Source organism: Oreochromis niloticus, linkage group LG6 (assembly GCF_001858045.2).
Source record: "Oreochromis niloticus isolate F11D_XX linkage group LG6, O_niloticus_UMD_NMBU, whole genome shotgun sequence".
In the NCBI taxonomy this organism is placed as follows: Eukaryota; Metazoa; Chordata; class Actinopteri; order Cichliformes; family Cichlidae; genus Oreochromis; species Oreochromis niloticus.
The window spans coordinates 3,978,409-4,004,013 of NC_031971.2; the positions used below are offsets into that span (position 1 = coordinate 3,978,409).

The 25,605-nt window shown below is 44.4% G+C and overlaps 1 protein-coding gene across 3 annotated transcripts; it reads right to left on the reverse strand.

Annotated features, from left to right (window-relative positions):
- Positions 1-890: 890 nt before the first annotated feature.
- On the reverse strand, positions 891-25,605 carry si:ch211-89o9.6 (transcription factor Sp2). 3 transcript variants are annotated; one of them, XM_019360489.2, is made up of 9 exons: positions 25,111-25,605; positions 20,263-20,366; positions 20,054-20,171; positions 17,334-17,473; positions 11,760-11,850; positions 11,313-11,477; positions 6,258-6,322; positions 3,086-3,482; positions 891-2,302 (listed from the first exon to the last, which is right to left on the reverse strand). In XM_019360489.2, exons 1-9 carry the CDS (start codon positions 25,403-25,405, stop codon positions 1,653-1,655), a joined length of 2,025 nt encoding a protein of 674 aa, XP_019216034.1. In that variant the 5' UTR covers positions 25,406-25,605; the 3' UTR covers positions 891-1,652. The 3 variants fall into 3 exon arrangements, with proteins under 3 accessions (XP_019216034.1, XP_019216033.1, XP_019216035.1); XM_019360488.2 differs by having other exon boundaries at positions 11,760-11,853; positions 25,111-25,604; XM_019360490.2 differs by lacking the exon at positions 6,258-6,322 and having other exon boundaries at positions 11,362-11,477; positions 11,760-11,853; positions 25,111-25,602.

A 25,605-nucleotide genomic window follows, 5' to 3' on the forward strand; every position in this document is an offset into this window, starting at 1 on the left:
TCCCATGACCATTGATCAACAATCACTGACCAAAACCCACTGATCAAAGAACACTGATCAATGGTCATGAGTACCATTCACAGAGAGTTGGGGAATGGCTGCAATCACAGCATTGTAAGATGGCGAAAGATGTATCCTTAGGCCCCCTCCTCGATTCAGAAAGACCACCTAAGGGTACATCTTTCGTTTCTCCCACAAAACGCTACGTCCAGATGAACAGATTCAACTTTTGGAGACTCAGAGTCTTATCTTTGAGTCCACACCGTGACACATGCATACAGTTACTTTTGCAGTTAATATGTTTGAAATTTGTGTTTGCAGCATGAGACACCTGCAGGCAAGACAGTTTTAAAGTGAACTGACAGATTTTCAGTGTTTAAGATTTTTAGTCAAATCCTAGAAATTGGTCCATAATGAGCACAAGTGCAGTGACACAGCTCTGCAACACCACAAATCACCAAAATCAGTGAGGTAGTGTCGGTGATCCACAGCGTGGAAGGATCTCTCAAAACAACAGTTAATGAGACTCATGCCTGGATCGTACAGTATATAGTACTGTCATTAACAAATATCTAGCAATGCACGACACTAAGAGAAAAAACACATAATGCGGTTACTGTAGAACTTCAATATGCGGATGAGTTAGGATCTGCTAAATAATGTTTTGTGTTCCTCTTTACAGCCTACAGGTCAGCTGTAGCACAGACTTCAGGCTTTCGTGGATGAAGAGTTTAACGCAGCACTCTAGATGAATTCTGCCTACACCTCCAATGTATTTATTAACTCTGTGAAAGTGGAAGATTTCAAAATTCACCACAGAACAAGAGAGAGAGAGAGAGGGCAACTATCCCACAGGAAAGTATGAAAAGAGCTGAAAGCACCACATTAGATCTGATGAGGATGGTCACAGGAGACTTTATATGCTCTTAAATTCAGTCTGATTATGTTCCCACTGTGGTCAAATACACATCGTGGTCAAACGTTTCCAACTACTCATCATGGTGACGAATGTCATGTAATGGTCTCTGTGAACTTTTCTTTTTTGAGGTGAAATAATTGTCCAGCACACACCTTTCGTGAGTTTGAGTTTAGTTTGGATTTTCTGTAACGCACATGTTTATATACAGGCTCAAAAATACAATATTTAGTGAAATGTCCCGCAGGCTTGGAAAGTGGAATTCTTTGGTTGGTAAAGATGATGTTAAAGATGTAAAACTGAAATTTTTAACCATTAGCAAGGTTGTCACCTCAGCGGTGGTCCTGAGAGCCTTTTACTGTAATCATGTGGGTCATTAATGGTCATGAGCCAAGGCATTATTACAGGAGCCAAGGTATGACTGGGGGTTGAAATCCCTGCATTTTAGGCCACTGATAGCTGTTGTCATGAGCCACCCCCTCTGTTCAGTAAAGCTCTTTCAGTTTCTCTTCTTTTCTTTAAGCGTATACGTCCTGGAGAGCTGGCGCTCTCTCTTTAGGTTGTGCCATGCAGAGGCTCTCTGAGGACCCAGAAGACAAAGGAAAAGGCTCAAAACGTCCACAGGAACACAGAGAAAGAGCTAAACTGGGTCAACTATAACCAGGGCCACAAAAAGCTGTCACTGGGCAGAGTTATACTACACTTTGACTCAAGCAAATAATAACAGCATCAGCAGTTACAGCCCTCCCCTGGCTTGTGCTCCGCAGCCTGTGGCAGACTGCTGGTGTGTCCTCAAGTTGCAGATCCAAGCAAACCTCTTCCCACACTGGTTGCAGCTGAAGGGTTTCTCCCCCGTGTGAACCCTTTGGTGTTTTTTCAGGTTTCCAGCCTCAGAGAAGTGCTTCCCACAAGTGTCACAGCGGAAAGGCTTCTCGCCTGTGTGCACTCTCTTGTGGACCTCTAGATTGGACAGGCCAGAGAAAGCTTTTCCGCAGGCTCCACATACGTAACTCTTCCTGCGGCGCTCTGTGGGCAAAGTGCATACGGCACGATTTTTATTAAGGTTAGTGAGGAGAGTTGTCCGATGCTGTGGGGCGATGGCCACCTCAGTGCTGGCCAGCGGTGCTATGGCTCCCCGGACTGATAGAGAGGACTGTGGAGCCCCAGCAGCCTTGGTTTTACTTGTAACTCCACCTGTTTTACTGACAGCACCTGTGCTGGAGGACGGTGTGATTTGTGAGGGAGGAATGGTGCTTTCCTGTTGAGAGTAAGTGTTGCCATTTTGAAGCTGCTGCTGCAGCATTTGAGCCTGTGCTGATGTTCTCCTCCAGGAAGGCTGGGAAGATCCTGGATCCTGCATTCTCAAAGACGTGGGCACAGAACTCCCTGAGGAAACAGAGAAAACAAGGAATCAGCACGCTGTCACTGAACTCGGAGCCAGGCAGTTATATGTGATGGTTGCTTTTCAAAGATGAGCTCTATTAATTCTCCATAGGCTCGTCTTGTTCGTGTATTTATTCATTTCTCTTAGTGGTATTTTTGTGTAATACAAGTAAATATAAATATATATTAAAAATAAACAGAAAAGGACCAATGGCTGCACCTGTAAAAAACATACAAGGAAAAACAACAAATTCATACAGCAGAAACACGCAAATCAGCGACGAGAGCAGCTAAAACGAGCGTGCGCAGGCACACACACGAAGGCTGTTGAACCCTCAGTTTGAAGTTTATGTTCCGACTAAACGGCTGTCTCTTTGTTAAACTCCGCGTGCTGCTCACTATACTCACTCTGCTGGTCCACAGACTGTGACATTAGCATCTTCAGACCCTAAAGCATGCGATGTATAGTACAATAGAGACTTTTCATCACCAGTATCTTTTTGTCAGGCTTCAGCAGTAACAGCTGCCACAATGACCTCAGTGTGTAAAGGAAAGCTTAACTGAATGAGTCCAGCACACAATCACCCGTCTGCTGTCGACCTGTCTGCTATCACTTTGACGACCACGCCGACGTCTCACCGATGGAAGCTTTGACAGCACACACTACTGGTTTTAAGTACGTTGATGAAACATCAATAAAGTGATCCAGATATCTGAAGGTGTGCCCAGGCAGGGCAAAACAACAGCATTAAGAGGCTGTACTGAGGAAAGCAGACAAAGTGTTACCCTGTGATGCAGACGGACGGCCTGCAGAGGAGAAACTCTGCCTTCCGCTCGGCTTCAACGCCGAGGACATCGAGGTCTGTGGTGGTTCGAGCACTTGCCAAGGCTGTCGACGAGTGTCTATGATAACGACTCTATCCTGGTCATGTTCGGTTGACTTGTTAGGAATGAATGCACATGAAGGGCCACCAGGAGCTGACACAGGGTCACTATCAGGGGCCCAGCGGGTGAAGAAGGTTTCCAGTTCAAAGAGAGAGTAGTCAGAGCTCGTGGGGTTGTTGCTGCATCGCTGCTGCTGCTCGGTTGGGTTGGCTGGCATGTTGGTGTCTGGTTCCCTCAGCTGGACCGCCACAATGCTGCTATCTTCTGATTCTGCAGGGGTCATTTGAGGTGCTGCAACCTGGAAGAAGGACAGCAGAAGAATGAGCAGGCTTTCATGACACAGACTTACAGGACTGGTTTGAAAGTTTGAAACTAACAGAAGTTTGCTCATCCTTTTTCTGAAAGAGAATGTACAGAGAATTAGTTTCTGTACAAATGTAACAGAAGCCACAAACTAATCTGTGTATGTGCTCCATTGACAGAAGAGCTGCCACAACAGTCACAGTGTGGTTACTTTAGTAATCAGAAGGTATAGACTGAGTCGCATGTCCTCTAATTAGAGCGAAAGGGCCGTCTGTCTATGATGATGATGCCACAGACAGCACAACACTTTTATTTTTCACTCAGTGTTACACTGGGCTGCTTTGGTTAGAGAAAAAAAGATGAGGTCATGAAGATCCCCACAGGAAAATTCATTTCTATATCTATATCATAAACCATAATGCAGTGACAACAACCAGGGCCTACAGAGTACAGTGGAGTCCAGCTATAAGCCAGCTCTGTGGTCAATGGTACACTGACAGGAGGATTAAGCTGGAATGTTTCTGATGGGGGGAGATGTTGGAGTACCCAGAGCATAGGGAGCCCCGCCCTGGTCCAGGTTAGAACCAAGGACCTTTCTTATTGTAAGGCTGGCAGACGTTTCTTCCTCAGACAAAGGGAGGATCTCAGACATAGACTTCAGGCAAATTTAGCTGCTTCTTCCTTTTAAACAGAGTCAGGGTTTTTGCCATTTAATTACAATGAGTCCTGGAAACTTTCCATTACAGGTCCTGGTGGGAAATATCTAGAAAATACTCCATATATTCAGTTCAATTAAATTTAACTTGTGTTTACTGATACGATAACATGGCACTAGTTTAGCACTTTAACCCCCCTCCCCCTCATCTTTACATTTTTCTAGGACAATGGGAAATAGGTGCAGCAATATATTGAAAATTGCTGCACCTATTTCCCATTGTCACCTATTCCCATTTCCCAGTTTAGCATAGTTTGTACAAGTCTAATGATGCTGAAATATTTAGTACAATATTTGGTATGAGCACATTTATTTTCCTCTTTTTCTGTCATTTCTCCAAGCAGTCTTCGGGAAAAGTTCTCCAGGCTTCTTGAAGGACATCCACAGCTCTTCTCTGGATGTTTCTGCCTTTTGTTCTGTAAAACATGATCCCAAACTGCTTCAGTGATGTTGAGGTCTGGGCTATGGGGAGGTCCATCCACGACTGATAGCGTCGTGTTTTTCTATCCAGATATGCTTTTACTTCATGGTATTTGGGATCATTGCCATGCTGAAAAATGAAGCTGCTGTCCATCAGATGCTCTTCAGATGCAACTGCGTGGTTGGTCTGAATTTTATGGTACTTTTCTGTCTTTATAATTACACCAATTTGACAAAATCCCAACACCAGTGGTTGAAATGTAGCCATACCACACCAGAAGCCCTACCGTGTTTTACAGATGGCTGTAGACACTCACTGTTGTACCTCTGTCCTGACCTTCTCCATAGTGATATCCATTTGATCTTAAAGGTTTAAGTAGCATATACAGAAAAGGTCATCACTTCATCAGACCTGTTTCACTGATTTTCAGTCCAGTTCCTGTTTAATTTTCACACTTTATCCTTTTCTCTGGCTTCTTTACAGCCACCCTCCCACTGAAACCATTTCTGATGAGGCTTTAGTGACCAGTCGATGGATCAGCCGCAGGTCCAGATGCATCTCTCAGGTCCCGTGTTTCTTACAGACATGGCTTGCAGATACTGTTGATCTGCTGCAGTTTTTTAGGTTTGGTACTTCCTCTCTCGTCATCCACACTTTGCAAAATTACTGGCTAAAAGATCTTTGAGAATTTTCTTGGCTACACAAAAATATATTATGCCTGTGAAACTGTCATCTTTGACATTTGCTTGGTTTTAGTGACAGCCTCACTTTAAAATTGGTTGGCTGTTGTGTGTAGATGTAACCCTGAATGATTCACAGGTCAGAGTTCAGTTGCTTAACAAACACAGATGAAAGTGGTCCTGTACAGGACAGGACTGAAAATGACTGAAAACTGCAAAATCCATTTACTTTTGGAGTTCAGAGTATTGCAGTTTTTTGAGTAAACTAGTATGTTTGCATGCAGTTCTGTTTGTTTGACTGTAGGTCACTGTAAACCATCTGAACCAACTACAACACACAGAACAGGGGCTGAAGGTTTATGGTGAGGGTGACATTTCTGACTGTGTCCAAACACAAACAGGTCAGGATATGGTTGATAATAAAAACCACAGTTTTTAGATTTTCTTTAATGATTTACAGTGTAAATCATTGATACGTGTGGGTGGAGGCACTCCGAAGCCTGAACAAATGGAAAGGGTTGTGTCGGGAAGGTCATCCAGCTTAAAACCTTCACCACATCAAACATGAAGACGGAGACGAAAGTGCGAAGACAGGCAGCAAGTCAGAGGGAACAGCAGGAGTGTGGAGGTGTGAGGTCTATGAGTATAAAGGGAGAGACGGCCCGAACTTGAGGAGCTACACGTGGGTTTGAGCTGGGGGTGGGATTACATCAGGGATCTGCAGCGCTGATGGACAGGCTGATGAGGTCAGGCAGGAGTCTCTGTGGACTGTGATGTTTGCAGATGAGGGAGCAGGTGGAGGAGAGCCTGGAGAGGTGGAGGTATGCTCTGGAGAGTAGAGGAATGAAAGACAGCAGAAACAAGACAGAATACATGTGTGTGAATGAGAGAGAGACCAGAGGAAAGGTGAACATGTAAGGAGCAGAGACAGTGAAGGAGGATGAGTTTAAATACCTGGGACCATCCAGAGAGAGGTGCAGGCAGGGTGGAGTGGGTGGAGAAGAGTGTCAGAAGGATAACTGCGAGAGTGAAAGGGAAGGTTTTAGAAGATGGTAGTGAGAGCTGCTGTGATGTATGATGTGGAGACAGTGGCACTGACACAAAGACAGGAGGCAGAGCTGAAGATGCTCAGGTGTTCACTGAGAGTGAGTGGGATGGACAGGACTAGAGGCTGGGATGGTTCGCACATGTGCAGAGCAGGGAGGGTGGATGTACTGGACACAGGATGATGAAGATGGAGCAGCCAAGCAGAAGGGAAAGAGGGAGACCTCAGAGGAGGTTCATGGATATAGTGAAGGAGAAGATGCAGGGGCATGCTGGGATAGGGTGAGGTTGAGGCTGATGATGCTGTGGAGACCCCTAAAGAGAGCAGCTGAAAGTGGAAATGCTGACACTGAGCAGACATCAGCGATGTGTGTTTGCAGAGGGTGGTTACTGGGACTATAATTAAGTGGGCAATAGTGCCAGTCCCCAAAAACCATTACAGCCTCTGCTCCATGCTTAGAACTCCACAGGGAGATTTTGTGTGTCCACCTTATTTCTGCCTCACAAAGACATGACAGCTTCAATCAAAGATCACATTTGGAGTCATCATACTTAATTATAGATTTCAACTTGTCCAGTACGTTGTTCTCTCCCTTTCTCACCATCAGTACTGGTTTCCTTGAAGCACTTCCACTATGAAGGCCTGATTCACTGTGGTTTCCCATCAAATGTTATTGTGAAACACCACCAAGTCATTGGTTCAGGTATGTGGATGACACCTGGGTGAAAATCGAATCTCAGAATCCCAGGTTCTAGTTCGATGTTTCAGGTAGCATGTAATGTTTAGCTGACCCCCGTTTAGGTGTCTGTTAGTTTCTCTCAGTCGTCCTTTGTTTTGTTTGTACTTTTGCTCAGCCAAATAATGGCTTGTTTTTCGTTCATCACCTCACTCTACCTCCATCGTCTGTTTTTGGGTCTGCTTCACCTTCAGACGTGACAACCTGGGCCTTACACTGAGCTTCTGTCTGAGTTTTCAAAGTTTTTATCTGAGTTGGTGCTCAGCTCAGATAAAATAATTATTGTGGGTGATTTTACCATCCATGTAGATGCTAAAAATGACAGCCTCAACATGGCATTTAATCTGTTATTTGTAGGGGTGGGCTAAAAAAAAATCGATATTAGTTTGAATAAAGCGACATCAATTCAATAAATCCTGAACCAATTATTAAATAAAATGTATTTTTCCAGACATGCCAGAATCTCAGCTTAAAGCTCACAAATCTATTTCAACAACCGCCGAACAGCGAAAACAGTAAATGAGAGCAGGTACATGGATTTCACACAGCATGGATCGGTCACCCGGCAGCACGTACACGGACATGCTGTCAGGGCTGAAAATTTCACAGATTCTGATGCTGCAGGTTTTGTCACTCCAACTAAAATTGACTGAACCAGCAGCAAAAGAAGATCCAAACTACGCTTCACGTTTGATAAAAATTGTCATTAATTCTCTCTGACTGTTGCTGTTTTGCATCCACCACGATAAAATCACACTTCCTGCACAGCTCTCTCTCTCTCTCTCTGTACTTCAAGAACAGTTTCCCAACAAATCTGTTTTCTGCATTATTCTCTGCTTATTAGGGATCAGTCTACCGTTGTGTTCAGTGCTGTTGGCCCCTGTTTGTTTTTTTTCTCAAAAATGACCTCTGACATCAAAGCCTCATTTCAGCTGTTTAATATTGAAGAAATGGAAACTTTACACTCAGCTGTGTCTGTAATCAAACCTCTGTTTCCTTTCTCCTGTTTTGGCTTCCCTTCATTGGCTCCCTGTGAAATCCAGAATTCAAACTCCTGCTCCTCACATACAAGGTCTTAAATAATCAGGCCCCATCTTATCTTAATGACCTTGTAGTACCATATCACCCTATTAGAGCACTTCGCTCTCGCACTGCAGGCCTACTTGTTGTTCCTAGAGTATTTAAAAGTAGAATGGGAGGCAGAGCCTTCAGTTTTCAGGCCCCCCTTCTGTGGAACCAGCTTCCAGTTTGGATTCGGGAGACAGACACTATCTCTACTTTCAAGATTAGGCTTCAAACTTTCCTTTTTGCTAAAGCATATAGTTAGGGCTGGACCAGGTGACCCTGAATCCTCCCTTAGTTATGCTGCAATAGACGTAGGCTGCCGGGGATTCCCATGATGCATTGAGTTTTTCCTTTCCAGTCACCTTTCTCACTCACTATGTGTTAATAGACCTCTCTGCATCGAATCATATCTGTTATTAATCTCTGTCTCTCTTCCACAGCATGTCTTTATCCTGTCTTCCTTCACCCAGCCCAACCGGTTGCAGCAGATGGCCCCGCCCCCCTCTGAGCCTGGTTCTGCCGGAGGTTTCTTCCTGTTAAAAGGGAGTTTTTCCTTCCCACTGTCGCCAAAGTGCTTGCTCATAGGGGGTCATATGATTGGTGGGAAAACCACAGTGTAAATCATTGATACCTGGAAACCAGTAAGGCTGCAGTTTGTGTCCATGTTTGTCCAGACTTTTCTAAAAGTAAAGACTAAATGAAATTTATTTTATTTAAATAGTGTCAAATGGCAACAACGGTCACCTCCAGGTGGCAGAAAGATCAAGGTCAACAATTTAATATAAGACCAAATGTAAAATAGGATTATGATGCAGACGACCAGCCAGAAAAGTTCAGTTATTACTTTTAAACACAAGATAGACATTCGACAGAACTAGTGTATGAATTTTTGTGCTTGCAAAAATCTGTGTTGTCAGATCACAGTGACCTTGACCTCTGACCACCATCTACCAATCCATCCATGAGTCCCAGTAAACATGTGTGCCAATCTTCAAGAAATACTCACAAGGAGTTCCTAAGAGTTTGTATTTATGATACCAGAATGGGCTAACAATCTATTACATGGATAAAACACACATACATAAAATTAAGATTTCTGCATTTATTTTGAAATTGTAAATGTTGAACAGTGGCTCACTAATCACTCCAGTCTAAAGCACACACATTTTCTAATGACCAAAAGACTTGAGTTAAAAAATGAATCAAAAACTTTCAGTCAAGTGTTTTCATGGTGAGCTTTAGAGCTGTGAGAATGAACGCTTACTGCTTTCACTTCCTGTCAACAGTACGGAATAAATTTGACTGGAACTGCCCTTGGGCACACACAGCAACACTTAGCATGACTTTACACAACATGAGTTACATAAAACACTGGATCTGCATCTTTAGAGGCCTAATAGCCTGCTAGCATGCTAAAGCTGAAACAAAACAAGTGTTGTGTTTTCAAAAGGTGAAGCTAATATACTCTGAGTGCAACAAGGTAAACGTCTGACTCTGGAGACCACAGACCAAACCAAGCAAAGCAACTCTAACCCCCCACCAAATGTCCTGTACTGAGTGGCTCACTTAAATGCAATATTATCAAATCAATTCTATTTAGGATGCCTGTAGCTCCAGTCTATGTGCTTTGGACAGGACACTAGCCCAACTTGCTCTCTGATGCATCCCTCAGAGTGTGAATGTTCGACAGAAAGCACTTAAGCATAGAAAAAGCATTTTGTAGAAATGCTTTGAGTAGAAAATCACTACCTAAGAACGAGTCCATTTACACCACTAACAGGCAGGGTACACGCTACATTTCCTGAAGCCTATTTTAACCCCACGACACGATTTTTAAAATAAGGCTACCGTATTTAACGCACTATAAGGCGCACTTAAAATCCTTAAATCTTCTCAAAAATCGACAGTGTGCCTTATAATCCGGTGCGCCTTATGTATGAATTCTGGTTGTGCTTACTGACCTCGATCCAACTTTATGTGGTACACGGTGCTCAAAAATCTGTCAAAAATGTTTTAGCACGACTTTGGTAAGCTATGAAGCCGCACCGCTTGATGGATTGTTGGACAATTCCGGCTACCGTAGTCAGGAGCCTCACAGAGTAATCTGTCAGAAAACTAAACAGCAGTGACGTTTGTAGGGTTACTGAAGTTGGGCTAGCTGGTATATAATGATGTGCTACGTGATCGCTAGCGACACAGCTATGTTAGCATAACATAAACACAGTGAAGCTGGAGGATGAACGCTAACTTTTTTCCACTCGATAAAAGTTAACGTGAGGGTTCCCGATGGTTAGGGACAAATGCAATCGCATGGCAGGATGCTGTAAACGGACCAAACTTCAGTCAGGAGAACAACTGAGATAATCCATCCACAATACCAGGTTAGTCATTAATATACTGCAACAACATGGGAATAGAGCAGCTGTGATAGAATACAGCATTAATGAATCAATGGTACAGAAGTGGAGGAAGCAAGAAGAATGAGTATATAATTATTATAATATAATCTGGTGCACCTAATGGTCTGAAAAATACAGTACTCATTAACAGTGTGTTAGCCCTTTCATCTAAGATGTTCCCGACTGTATGCCCATGTTTTGTGGATGGTGTCTCTTTAGGTGTTTTTTCAGGTTGCTGGGGTCAGAGAACTTTTCGGGGCAGAGCGAGCACTGGTACGGTCGCTCCCCTGTGTGGATGTTCCTGTGGATCTTCAAATTCCACAACTGGGAGAATTTTTTACCACAGATGGTGCAGCCATATGGCTTCTCTCCAGTATGGGTTCTCATATGAGATTCCAAATTTGCTGGAGCAGGAAACCTTTTCCCACAGAAACTACAGACACAATCCCTCTTCGTGGGATTTTTTGGGCCCTGACTTGGACCTGGGTGCAGAAACTGTTGAGACCCCTGGACTGACAGGTGTCCTGCTTGCGTCTGACCTGACACCTGACTTTGGCTGGACTCATCTGACAGATCAATAACAGGAAGCTTCTGCTCAAAGGGATAAGTGGTCAGCTTTCTAGAATTCTCAGCGGCCGATCCCCTCTCTGTTGCGTTCTCAGCGGCCGATCCCCTCCCAGAGCTGCCAGGCTCTCCTCCAGTGAGTGTGCCAGGCAAGTATGAGAGTGGAGCGAAGTGTGAGGACAGCCCTGGAAGTCTCTCACCGTAACCGCCCCCTCTATTAGTCCACAGCGAAGAATGGCCACAGCTGACCTCTGAGAAGCCCCGCCCAGAGTCCTGCAGGTCGGATGGCTGATTGGTGGACATCTGTGTGGTTTCATCAAAGGGCAGCACTCCTCTGTAGTCGTCTGTGCTGGACTCCACCAACCCTGGACACAGACAGATTCAGAGTCATGTTCTCACCCAGGTAGGGTTAAATGGACTCAACATTCTCACAGGGTTTTCTGGAGCGCCAATCTTTGATGTTGGGCAAAACATCAGATGATGCAATATGATGACTGACGACTCAGTTCTATTTTATTTATATAGCACCAAATGACAGCAACAGTTGCCTCGAGGGGACACCTGTTTGATGTCATCAGTCAGCTGTAGTCGGGAGTCAGAACACTTCCTAAACTGATCTACAGTTCACAGTGAACGGGTCTGCTCACCTTCCTGTATGCTGAGGCACGGCCTGTTCTGAGGTCTTGTCATCGGCTCCACCTCCTCTACCTTCACCAGCACCACATCTGGCTCCTCATCCTTCTGCCCACACAAAGAAAACATAGGAACTGTCTGATGCAATACACAACATAGAAGATAAAGACACTAAATACCAGTGAAAACAAAGTCAAAGTACTGTACAATCACTCAAAAACAATTAAAAGCAATACAGAACCATGATAAAACAAAACAAAAATAAACACAAACATAACACCGGTCGCAGCAGATGGCCCCGCCCCTCCCTGAGCCTGGTTCTGCCGGAGGTTTCTTCCTGTTAAAAGGGAGTTTTTCCTTCCCACTGTCGCCAAAGTGCTTGCTCATAGGGGGTCATATGATATGATTGTTGGGTTTTTCTCTGTATGTATTATTGTAGAGTCCACCTTACAATATAAAGCGCCTTGAGGCGACTGTTGTTGTGTTTTGGCGCTATATAAATACAACTGAATTGAACTGAATAACTAACCAGAGGATGTCAGCAGAAAGCCAGATTATACAGAAAAAGGTTTGAACTGTTTTTTAAAAGACTCCACAGAGTTGGCTGAACAGAGCCGGGGAGGTAAACTGATAAACAGTTTCAGTGCTACAGACTCAAACGCTCTGTGCCGCCCAGTCTTCAGTCTTATATGAGGAAAACCTAACAGGTTTTGAGCTTGTGAGCAAAGACAGCAGACAGCAAGTATTTTGGAGCTTGTCTGTATGTAAGTGTGAGAATTTGAAAATCTAAAATCAACTGAAAGCCCCTGAAAATGAATAAAAGGGTAATGTGAACTTCCTAGCTGCAGCATTTTGTATGACTGGGAGGCGTGAAAGAGACGATACGCATAACCTGGTAAAAAGGGCATTACAGGGGTCTAGGCACGCTGATGCATGAACGGTTGCCTCTGGTTCAGAGCAGAACACTACAGCTCACAGTTTAGAATAGAAAAGAAACAGGAACGTGACATCAACCCTATGCATGTGAGCCAAAGTTCAGAATGAAACATTACATCAAGATTAGGAAAACAGGTCTTCACAGAGGAGCGGATTCTTGAATACATATGAGCAGGATCTATAATGTAGCCTCAGTCTTGTTGGAACCAAAAATAATACATATATTTATTATTGGAGAAGCGGTCACAATCCTGGGATAGTCAATTCAATTCAATTCAATTTTATTTATATAGCGCCAAATCACAACAAAAGGCGCCTCAAGGCGCTTTATATTGTACAGTAGATAGCACAATAATAGATACAGAGAAAAACCCAACAATCATATGACCCCCTATGAGCAAGCACTTTGGCGACAGTGGGAAGGGAAAACTCCCTTTTAACAGGAAGAAACCTCCGGCAGAACCAGGCTCAGGGAGGGGCGGGGCCATCTGCTGTGATTGGTTGGGGTGAGAGAAGGAAGACAGGATAAAGACATGCTGTGGAAGAGAGACAGAGATTAATAACAGATATGATTCGATGCAGAGAGGTCTATTAACACATAGTGAGTGAGAAAGGTGACTGGAAAGGAAAAACTCATGGGAATAGTGAACTAGTGTGGACAGCCTATCCAGCTGCTGAGGCTCAAACATTTGTCAGTGCCACAGAAACAAGAAACACTGGAAAAGAAGGACGTTAAAGGAAAACAACAATGGCCCCAGGACTGAACCTTTTGAACCCCACAGGTTAGAGATGCAGTATAAAAGGAGAACTAGCTCACCCTAATACAATGTCTTTCCAGATAAATAGGAAGAAAGCCAGTCTAGTGCTGAGCTGGAGATACCAGCCAAAACACTGAGCCTATTAAATATTATGGTAACAGAATCAAACGCTGAGGTCAAGAAATATGAGTACACAACAATTTTCTGGTTTGCATCTTGGTCATAACTGGACTAGCTCGTTATCCTCTTCAGGTTATTTGACGGAGTTTGTCCAACCAGTCTGCAGGTGTTCTGTGGGAGAGACATTCAGTCACGTCCCTCAGGGGATCCTGTGGGCGGGGCTTCAGGAGTATGTGGTCTGGTCCATTTAGTCCCTCAGAACTGCAGTGACAGCTTGGTGCAGCCAAGGTATATTTTTTGGTGGTCCCAAGAGGTCATGTGGTGACTTTAGCTCAGGAAGTAGAGCAGGTCATCCTCCTCCTCTACTGCCTAATCGGAAGGTTGGTGGTGATCCCTGCCTGCTCCAGTTAGTATCCTTGGGCAGGATACAAAGCACTTAAGTATGGTAAAAATGCTTGAATGAATGGATGCTGTGTAAAAATCTTTGAGTGCTCAGCGTAGAGAAGCACTAGAGTAGAGCTGTGACTTCCTGCGACCTCTCTCAGATAGCTTGGGAACACCTCTCTGCCCCTACCTGGATGGCCAGGGAGCAGGAGATCTGGGTTATCTGCTTGACTGCCACCCCCACGAGTTGTTAGAAAATGGATAAATGGACAAATGTGGTTTCTGTGTTATTATCACTGATTTGAAGTAAGCTCTGCAGTACAACAGCCGAGGACGCCTTCATGCAGGTGTCAAGGGTTACATCTGATGCTTTATTTATAATTTATCAGCTGTAATGTTTCTGCAGGGTCTGAAAACAAACAACCCACACCTTTGAGGTAAAGGACAACATTTTATTCCTTAATGAAATGATGCATGCAGAATGTGGAATATTCAGCTAATAAACCTACCAAAATGAACAATGCTCTGACGCTAACATGAGCTACAAATAAATGTAGACTCGGTAACTAAAATACTTTGCAATTCAAACAAAAGGCATTTCTAATCAATTCCAAGCCAACAGTGTGTAACAAACATCACTGTTACTAACTGCTAGGTTAGCGGTGTTCATGCTTAGCACAGTCTCCCTCCCAAAAGTTAAAACAGCCAGTCTGAAAATGTGACTGTACACATTTTAATGTAACAGCTGATACATCTAGTGGTTCAGATGTAAACAATGTGCTTTTGTGGGCCACAAACCTTTGATAGCAGGTCACTGCGAGTACTGACGGCAGCAGAGTTTGTTTCACAGAGACCCAAAGGTCTCGTCATACATGGTGCCACTCTGTGCCACACAGTGAGGTTGAGTCACGCTGTTGCACTGGCTGACACGCTCGTTCATTACCAAGAGCGCACTGCAGTTTTTCCCCTTGTACAGTAGTGACACACACTGTCTGAATACCTTACTGATCAAACTAATGCAGATTCATCCACAGCACACAGTCTCAGCCCAAGCAGCACAGATAAAGGTAGCACAGTGCTGAGCCTTTGAACAGGAACAACGTGTGCTCTTAAGCTGGGTGTAGGGCTGTGCGATATGACCAAAATCCCATATCCCATATCCCGATAACCATATATATCGCAAAATAGTGAATTTTCTGTAAATTCTGTGAATCTCGGCCAACTCGACCTGTGTGAAGTGTTTTCAGCTGGGCGTCGTGTACCTGCAGTCCAGTGTTTTGACCGATGCATTAAACTGTACATTTTCAGACATAGGTTGTAACAGTCGCCATTTTCTTAGTGAGTATTTATTAGACGGCGTGCTGCAGGGAAAAGCCCGCAGCACGCGGAGTGTAGAGAGTCTAAGGTTTATTTGGAGCACCTGACGGCTCTTTTTGCTTCCCGTCCGTAAACTCTCTCCACAGTCGGTCATGTGACTCTTGTGTAGGTATTAGAAGAGGTTTGTCATGTTTGAGTCTGAGGTGTGGACCAGTTTCCTGCATAATTTGCATCATACAGTTTTCTGGTCTGTGTCAGACTTTTCCTAAGCAAACCATGTCCATGCTACAGAGGCAGCCCCTCGGTTAGGAATAAGGTCCTCGATTTGTTTGGACTGGTCCTTCTGTTTGTCATCAGTTTATTTTGAAAAATCTCAACAGGATCTTAAGCTTTATTGTGAAAGGTTTATGTGGAAAATAAACAAGGGCACGGCGGAGCCTCATGCTGGGTTTACCCTCGTTGTTGCTAACGACAACACGTAAAAACAGTCGCTTGTCCGTCCGTAGTGTAGTTATTTTAAATATAAGAGAAAGAGAGAACTTTAAGAAATGAATATAGCCACTACAGTGACCGTCAAAACCATGAAAAAATATTGATGTAAACTGTTTATTTTGTGTCACCATGAAACAAACGATAGCGTACTCCAAAAGTTGATTCTGTTCATCTACGTCAAGATGAACAGAATCAACTTTTGGAGTTTTACTTACCTGGATGATTGAGCATGCATCAAAACGATAGCGTAATATGAAAGGATAGCTGTTTTCATATTGCCATCAGAGACATATCGTCCTATCTTACAGCCCTACCTGGGTGCTTACTTTGGTTTTACGACTGGAGATGTAACTTCAACCTTTTCAATTCAGCTTCCTGAAAATATTTCAAACATCTTTTTGTAAACTACGATTTGTTTTATTATAAAGTTATTATTATAGACGCCATGAAAAAAAAAAAAGCTATGTTGAAGTGTTTTTTTACAAATCATACATGACACCTATAACATCACAGCGTGTGGCTTACAGACTACGCCTGCACGGGGGGCATACACAAAACCAGCAGAGCGAGAACTAGGACACTGGACCTGACCAATCAGAGCAGGCCAGGCGAGGGTGGCTCTGCTACCTGCTTTTACAGAAAACACACACAGATGTGGAAGCAAAGAGAGCTTCACTCTGCTTTACAGTTCTGCTGTAATGGCTAGCTGACACACTGCCCTGACTCCAGCGTTGAGTATCATGTGGGAGGAGTGTAAATTTCACTTGTGTAAAAACAAAGACTGTAGTCGGCCAATCTGTTTTACAGTGAGCCATGCCTTTTTACAGGAAACCTTGTATTTCATTAAAATGTCACCACAGATTTACTTTCCATTCTGTCCAGCACAAAGCAGCCTTCCAGTGTCTCTCCTGGATCGCTACATCTTTCATACAAGGCGGCAGTTCATTTACACTCCCAGGTCTCTTCGTTGTAAATGTCAGCGTGGCTCTTTTGTTGGTGTGTTTTCAGGTTTCTTATCCAGGCAAATCCCCTGCCGCACACCCCACAGGTGTATGGTTTCTCCCCAGTGTGGACTCTCTGGTGTTTTCTCAGGTTCCCGGCCTCTGAGAACATCTTCCCGCATGTGGAGCAGCTGAAAGGCTTCTCCCCTGTGTGGACACGCTGGTGGATCTCCACTTTCTTGGGCCGGTTAAAAGCTTTGCCGCAGTAGCTGCAGGCAAACAGTCTTTCCCTGCCAGTTCGCGGGAACGCTTTGCTGCTGTCAGTGAAGGGCCGGGGCAAGGAAAACACATTGTCATAGCGACTCCAGCCATTAACGCCGGAAGAAGTTGATGGCAAATCGACGGCCGCCATCGAGTACGAACACGACGGACTTGTTCCTTCCACGTCAACATTTGAGGGCTCGTCAAAAAACTCCCCGACCAACGAGTGACCAGTTTTATCGATGTCACACAAGACGTCAAACTTTGAGTCGCTGCTGCCATCATCGATATACCGGTGTGGGATCGCCGCTTCCTGCAGCGAGTCTCTGCCTTCAACAGAAGCACTGAGTTCACACTTAAGAGGAGAGGAGCCACTGACCTCCACTCCTCTGCTGCCGGTAAGCTTCGTCCTGCATGCCTGGCTCTGCGACTGGCACCGAGTAGACATGGACTGGGCGTCCTGGTCCTCGGGGCCAGGCATCCGACCTTCAGCTCCATGAGGGACACACTCCATCAGCCCTTTAAACAGAGAAAGAAAACACAGTTTACCATTACACTCAATTAATAGAGCACTATTCTATAATGCTAACTGCTATTTAAGTACTGGCTGTAACACGTGTGGATACGCAGCTCTGCACACTCTCAGGGAAAACAGGGAGACGACTTTCAGAGTTACAGATGTAGAACGAGGCACAACGTTTCTCCAAAGTCTCTAACAGCTACTGTTGGCTGCTCCCGTCACAGAGGAGCCGCCACGGAAGCTTTCTGTCGAATGGCCTTCCTCACTGGGCCAAAAAACGTTGATTTGTGTCTCCAAGAACCACCCAATCATTCACTTTGTGAGTGACTCCATTAACCACCACACTGTGAAACATCCTCTGAGGTCTCTAATATGTTAAATAGATTCTTGTATGAAAATATTTTAGCAGACCTCGATCTGCACAGAGTCTGACTGGCAGCATATTGATTGTTGGGCATGACGATGATCCCGGTCACACCGCCCATCATTACTGAAGCAGCGTGGGCTCAAACCTGACAGAGGAGCCCGGAGAACTGGTCCTGAAGACCACATCGATATCTGAGCTTACAGTCTAAGACCAGAAACTACTGCTGTTTGAGCTCTCTGCAGTTTCACAACACTGACACATCAAATCTCAGAAATAAGAGAGGATGTTTTTTACCATGACGGTCTAAGCAGATCTAGAAAAACATGCAAGGAAATGTTCACCGACTCTCACATGTGAACTTTACTTGCCCCTGCTCATCATCACACCCAGTGTGGGAGGAGTCACAGCTGTTATGAAACAACATGGCTGTAGCAGCGAGTCCTGTTTGGATTTGCATCGTTTTAGTGTTTTTAATATATGAGCTATTCTACAATGTTTTAACTCTTTTTGTGGTCAAACGTGTTTAATATACAAACAAACAGCTTTAGAGAATATGAAACACTGCTGTGCTCTGTTCTAGCTCCAGCACTCATGTCTTGAAATATGTGAACCTCTCTGTTGGAGAAATTATAAAAACTCCTCAATGCATTTTTTTTTTTGCTTGGATGCATTTAATGCAGAGCGCAGCTTGTAAGCACGCTGCTTAGAGCTCCAGTTTACATTTGTGCCTAAAAGCAGTCCTGCTGTCGAAGCGTACAACAACACGCAACAGCACAGCAAACCTGAGAACAGCCACACGCTCGCTCTGTGTGAGGCTAACACACACACACACACACACACACACACTCTCCACCTGATGCAGCAGATGTGACTGCCGCCGCTCTTTGTTCCTCCTCTTTATTTAAAAATCAAAGGTCCTCCAGGAGGACAGAGTAACGTCTTCATGTCTGAGTTTAGGCTGTATGAGTACAGTTAGAGTTACAAATGTGTACGACGTGACAAGCCTAACTACGCTCTACAAATGTAAAGCTTTGACTTCTGAGGACTCGAGTGCTTCAATCCAAACACAAATGTGACCAAGAAACTATTTTACTGATGCCTACATCCTAACCTGAATACTTGACATGTCTGTGCACACCAGTGTCTAAACCTACACGTCTCACCTCTGTCACTCACTAACAAACTTATTTACTCATTTAGGACGTTTTCTTTAAAAAGTATCATTTTAACATGACTCCAAAAGTTGAATCTGTTCATCTGGACGTAGCGTTTTGTGGGAGAAACGTTTCGTCACTCATCCAAGTGACTTCTTCAGTCTCAGCTGACTGCAGGTTTCCCCAAACCTTATAAACAGGACATTTGCATAATGACTGAAACCAGCCCACTGAAGGAACAATGGGCTGTGAGGTCAGTTCCTTAATCATAATTATGCAAATTCCCATGACCATTGATCAACAATCACTGACCAAAACCCACTGATCAAAGAACACTGATCAATGGTCATGAGTACCATTCACAGAGAGTTGAGTACCATTCACAGAGACGTCCTGTTTATAAGGTTTGGGGAAACCTGCAGTCAGCTGAGACTGAAGAAGTCACTTGGATGAGTGACGAAACGTTTCTCCCACAAAACGCTACGTCCAGATGAACAGATTCAACTTTTGGAGATTTACTTTCCTGGATGATTGAGAATGCATCAAGACATTTTAATATGACACATAAATACATACACATAAAAGGGCTCAGTTGTACAGATGTTGTACAGATGCTGTATACAGTTAAATGACAGTGATGATTTGTTCACCATGACAGACATGTGTGTTGTCTCTTTGGATCGGTTAGTATTGTTATTGTCTGATCACAGTCAGTAAAACTGTCACTGGAGCTCTGAGTGCTCTCCCAGTGGGAATCCCCACACGCTCAGCTGTGTGTCTGTGTTGGGACCACTCACAGCATTAACCACACATGCTTTATGTCCATAGTCAACTTCAGAATCACCAATTAACCTTACATGCATGTGTGTGGACTGTGGGAGGAGCCGACCCTTGTTCCTCTGAGGCGACGCCTCCAACCACGTGCATGTGCGGTTTAAACTACGACTGAAGGTGTTAAGATGGAGCATTTTTAAACTGTAGCACGGCATGTTGTGTGGAAATATCCCAGTGTCAGTACTCATCCACTCAGCAGCCTTAGTGTTTCTGTCTGTACTCACCATCATCTCCTATAAGCGATGTACTTTGCTCCGCTTCTTCATCTCGAGACGTGGCTACCTGCACCTTCTCCTCCTTCACCAGCACTGCCTCCGGCTCCACCAACTCCACATCTGGAGACTGCACAGCAACAGGGAATCATCTCTCGGTCAGCCAATAGCAGCTTCACACAGCAGCGTGCACATACGCTAACCTGTGATGATGTGCCTACCTTACTCTGCATGCTTTCAGACAGGATCAGTTCACTGGTTGCATCTCCACCTGCAGCTCTGCTGGACCACAGAAGCACCTCCCTCTGCTGGTCAAACACGTCACCTACACGACAGAAAAACAACTGTCTTCAAATGCTGATGCATGTTATTCTCATGTTTGGCTCACATATTACACTACTGTAAGTGAACGCCAACACTGCTCTGTGTCAGTGTAAATAGATCCCGCCCCTCAGTCTCTATAGGGCAGTAATGCCAGAGCCCACCTGTTTATTTTAACCATGATGTGGGTCTGACGGTGTGTTTGACAGGCAGACGTTACTTATTTTACTGTGTTCAGCTGTATCAGCATTTTACCAGAGAAACTTTATTTTATCCAATATTTCAGTGTTACAGTTAATATTCATCTTCCTGTTGCCCCATCATCCGTGTTATTAATCTCTGGCTCTCTTCCACAGCATGTCTTTATCCTGTCGCAGCAGGACATAAAGCACCTTGAGGCGACTGTTGTTGTGATTTGGCGCTGTATAAATAAAATTGAATTGAAAAAAAAAACAGTTTTATTATGTAATACTATGTGTTTTGCTAAAGATCTGTTCTGTCGATAAAACCTTTGATTTCAGTTTGATTTTGTCTAAAATGTGATGTGTACATTGGTGGGGATTTCTGTGCACATGCCATGCATTCACACTCAAACATCAGCTGGTGTTCTGCATAAATCATGTGTTTGATTATTCCTGCCATTTAAACTACACTTCCTGATCCAAGTGAAAGGTTTGCAGTGTTGAGCTGCAGGGTTCCTCTCCATCTGAAACACACTCTCAGATGCTAACCTGCAGCACGGCCAACACAGCTGTGCCACATCACATCAGACCAGTCTAAATTACTACGTGATTAATAAAGTGTCACATTGTGATATCACTGCTGTAGCAATGGCATTTACATTCTGTAATGCACAGAACGATGACACAAACGCGTCAGCCTCAGAGGCAGATTTATTACAAAGGATCTACGTCAACGTTCTCCTGACGGCGCTTCGCATGACACGCACAACTGTGGAAACAACAAACCCCTGTTTAACCACCTGAGGCAAAAAGACAGCGTGGAGTGCAGGCTATGAAGCTGGGGCTACGTCCACACATACCCGGGTATTTTTGAAAACGCAGATTTTTCTATGCGTTTGCACCTTTCGTCCACACGTAAACGGCGTTTTCGGTCACTGAAAACGGAGATTTCTAAAAACTCCGGCCAGGGTGGATATTTTCTAAAACTCCGTTTTTGCATTTACGTGTGGACGAGAAAAACGGAGAAAACGCAGCGTCAAAGGTGTGCACCTTTTTTGACGTCACAGTGTGCGCCACGTTGTTGTTTCGGTGAAATGAATTTCTACAATACTGTTACTGTTAATTGTACTCTCTGCAGTGTTTAAATGCTTACATATACACACACAGTTACTGTCCCTCCACACTAGTGATGCGCGAATCATGAACGAATCGTTCAATACTCGAGAATCACTTTACTGACTCGTGAATCATGATTCACAAGCACAACTGACTCACTGACTCATCCCTGTTGCTGTTAGCAAACTAATTTCATTAGTAGAAATATATCTAGCTTATAATTCAAATTGTGAACAAAAACACAACATCCAGTATCTTAACAAAAACATTTCTGCTCTGAACTGGAAGAAAAAACCCTGAGTAGAAGCTCACATCAAGACAATAGCTCCTCGGTTCACACTAGCATCGCTCTGCTAACATGCTAACAGCACATTTGAGCTACTCACCCCCTCCCTTCCTGCGCTGAATCGTAGGGGAAACAAATCACTCATGACTCACTAACCCCCTCCCTCCTGTGCTGAATCGTAGCTTAAGCAAATCACTCAGGACTCACTAACCCCCTCCCTCCTGTGCTGAATCATAGAGCGCGCGAATCACTCATGACTCGCTCACCCCCTCCCTCCTGTGCTGAATCGTAGCTTAAGCAAATCACTCATGACTCACTAACCCCCTCCCTCCTGTGCTGAATCGTAGCGTAAGCAAATCACTCAGGACTCACTAACCCCCTCCCTCCTGTGCTGAATCATAGAGCGCGCGAATCACTCATGACTCGCTCACCCCTCCCTCCTGTGCTGAATCATAGAGCGCGCGAATCACTCATGACTCGCTCACCCCCTCCCTCCTGTGCTGAATCATAGAGCGAGCGAATCACTCATGACTCGCTAACCCCTCCCTCCTGTGCTGAATCATAGAGCGAACGAATCACTCACTCACTCACCCCCTCCCTCCTGGCTCGCAGCTACTTCTTCTTCTTCTTGGTTGGCAACCAATGTTAAGGCGCACTATCGCCCCCTGGCTCACAGCTCAGTGGACATTTAGATGAGAAAATATATATTTGACACATGTAAGGAAAATACTAATAAAATAAAAATAAACAAAAGAAATGTTCCCTTTAGAAATTCTTTTGCTCTTTTTTGCTATATAAAATAGTTGTTTTCTTTAAGAATCACTCATCTTAGCAGTAGGATTTACATTAAAAGAGAAACAAATTAAGTTTGAGTGAAAATGTACATTTTTTGCACTCTCTGGTCAACTGACTCAGTGACTCAAAAAACCCGATTCACTTTGGTGAGTGACTCATTAAAACTCGATTCAGTAAAAAGAATCAAATTTACCATCACTACTCCACACATACCACTCGGTTCTGCTTCTACGCCCCATCTTTGTTTACTATTTCCCACCGAGGCTTCTAGACTTCTGATTGGCCAACATTTCTACACGGTTAGGAATATAGCGCCACCTGTTGCTTTGGCATGTTCCTAGCAGCGTTTTCCTTCATTTCTGCCTTTACGTGTGGACGGGATTATTTTTTAAAACGAAAACGGAAAATCTCCGTTTTCAAAAATACCCGTGTACGTGTGGACGTAGCCTGGAGATACTAGCAGCCACTGATGTGCCACCCAAATGTAAATAAATGACTCCACCGAGCATCACTCGAGCGACGTGGTTACTGAAGTGTTTGGCCAAGTATTTGATTCAAATGGTGGAAACCCGAGACTTTAAACAGCTGGTTAGAAAACTTAAAAAGCTAAAAAGGTGTGAAAATACTGTGCAGGTTCCTAAAGAGTTACATCAGGGTTGGTTTTTGTTGAGCAGTCATTTTATAGAGTAAAGAAATCTGACTAACTGATAACTCGTGAAGAAGGGCTGGGATTCAGTTTGCACTTCTTCCACATCGATTTCAAACTGGATCAGGACAGGGGCAGAGATATACATCGTTTACATGATCAAAAGTCTCTGTGCTGGTTTCCATCGTGTCCTCATTAGGACAGAGGTTCGTGTTGGTGTCACTTGGGACCAAAGCTCTGTGTAGCACCAACAGATTACAACACACATCTATGCCAGGCAGTTCAGGGGACACTAGAGCCATCTGCTGTCATATCCATATAACGAGGGCTGGCCAAACGACCGTCTGTGTGACCATCTTCTTCTCGTCTCCTCTGCTGTTTTTAGTCTCTTCCCACCTGCACCGCTTTTTCAACTGATGCAGGGCTCTAGAGTGCGACCAATTTAGTCACATATGCAACCTAATTTCTCAATGTGCGACTAAACAAAAAATCCTAGGTCACACCGGTGACACCAGCTGTTCAAGTAAAAAGAAAAAAGTCACCACAACCCTGAAAGTCTCCGTGTGGTCAACAACAGACACACATTAAGCCCATATCATGGTCTAACCAATCAGAGATAGTCAAGAGCGGGCCCTCTCTGATTGGCCATGGTCCAGATATTCCTGTAGGCCTATGTGTATGTGTACGTTTGAAAGTGCAGGCGGATACAGAGAGGTGAGCAGCCTCGGCCTGACAGCAGTAAATGTAGCTGAAGATGAAAAGAAGAAAAAGGCCAAATTACAGGAGTTACAGGAGTTGGCCATCTGAGGGCCATGTGACTGCAATGGAGGATTGTCCATAAGATATCAGGCTGTGCAGATACTGAGATGTTCAGTTTGAAGCCTGTGAGATACTCTGAGGTCCTTTTAGATTTTCTTTTCATTGAATATATCTTGAGATGTTTTAAGGTTAAATTTCAGCTCAGTAAAGCACTTTAAGCACTTTGTCAGTAACTTATGGTTCCTGTAGAACTGTGCTCCAAATAAAGAACTTTGTGTTGACAAGATTGTTCATTAATCATTTCCAAATCAATATTGTCTGTATGGACAGCAATTCTTTTTTAAAAAGTCAACATGTAAAACTGCGGTGTTAAGTGATGCAGTTGAAAAATTTGGGTGCACCTATCTTTTGTCCTGGTGCACCTAAGAAAAAACGTTAGGCGCACCAGTGCAACCGTGGGAAACCTTAGTCTAGAGCCCTGTGACGTACTGTGTGTCTAAAATAACAGTACAGGGTGACAAACATGAACCAAGATCGCGTTTGTCCCAAAGCCAAGAATGGGAGGCTTATTGTCACACGGTACAAATAAGCTGAAAACAGCCAATCAGAAAAGAAGATGGGATTATATTTAAATACAGATTTAATGTAGGATTGTTCTACATGTGCTCTGTAATGTACTAATATAACAGCTGATGGGCGGAGATGTTCATTTAAAAACAGTCGAATGAGTCTCGATGAAGAGATTTCTGACAGTTTGCATGAATGAACAACAGAGATGCTCATGTCTCCACTTTGCGTGTCCTCCCTGCACACCGGAAAAACGAGCTAGGCACACTGTAGCCCCGGCTCTATCCAGGGTCCAGACTTTTTACAACATAATGACACAAACGCGTGAGCGAAGAAGGCCTGATGTGGTTTCAGACTGGACTCTTCTTACTGCTCGCATTATTCGTGCTAACCGTACCGGTGGGGGTGGAGGGCTCTCGGAGCCTGTCGCTGCCGTTTATCTGCACCCTCGACCGGCTGCTGTTCAGGGCACTCTCCCGGAGCCTCCTCTCGGCATTTCCCCGGGCCATCTTCAGCTCCAGCAGGTGTAGTTTCCTCTTCAGTGCCTTGTTCTCTCTCTGGCACTGAGACATCTGCAACCTCACCACCGCGTAGTCGTCGTCCACTAGCTTACAGATTTCCGCCACCGCTGCGTTTGCTAGGACCTCCATGATGGAGGCCAGCTGAGTCTGGAAGGCCAGGCGGTTGGACATGGCTGTTAGCCGCTGGCTGGCTGCTCTGTCTTTGCTCTTTCACTGCTCGAGAAGGGCTAAGAAACTCCTGGAGGTCGTTCACACCATTGCAGCACAGCTAGCAGGTAAACACTAGCGCCTCTCACCGCTAAAGTGTATGTCTTGTTTGACGGCGGCTCACAGCCAGTTTGCCGTAACAGCGCCACCCTTTGTTCCGGAGG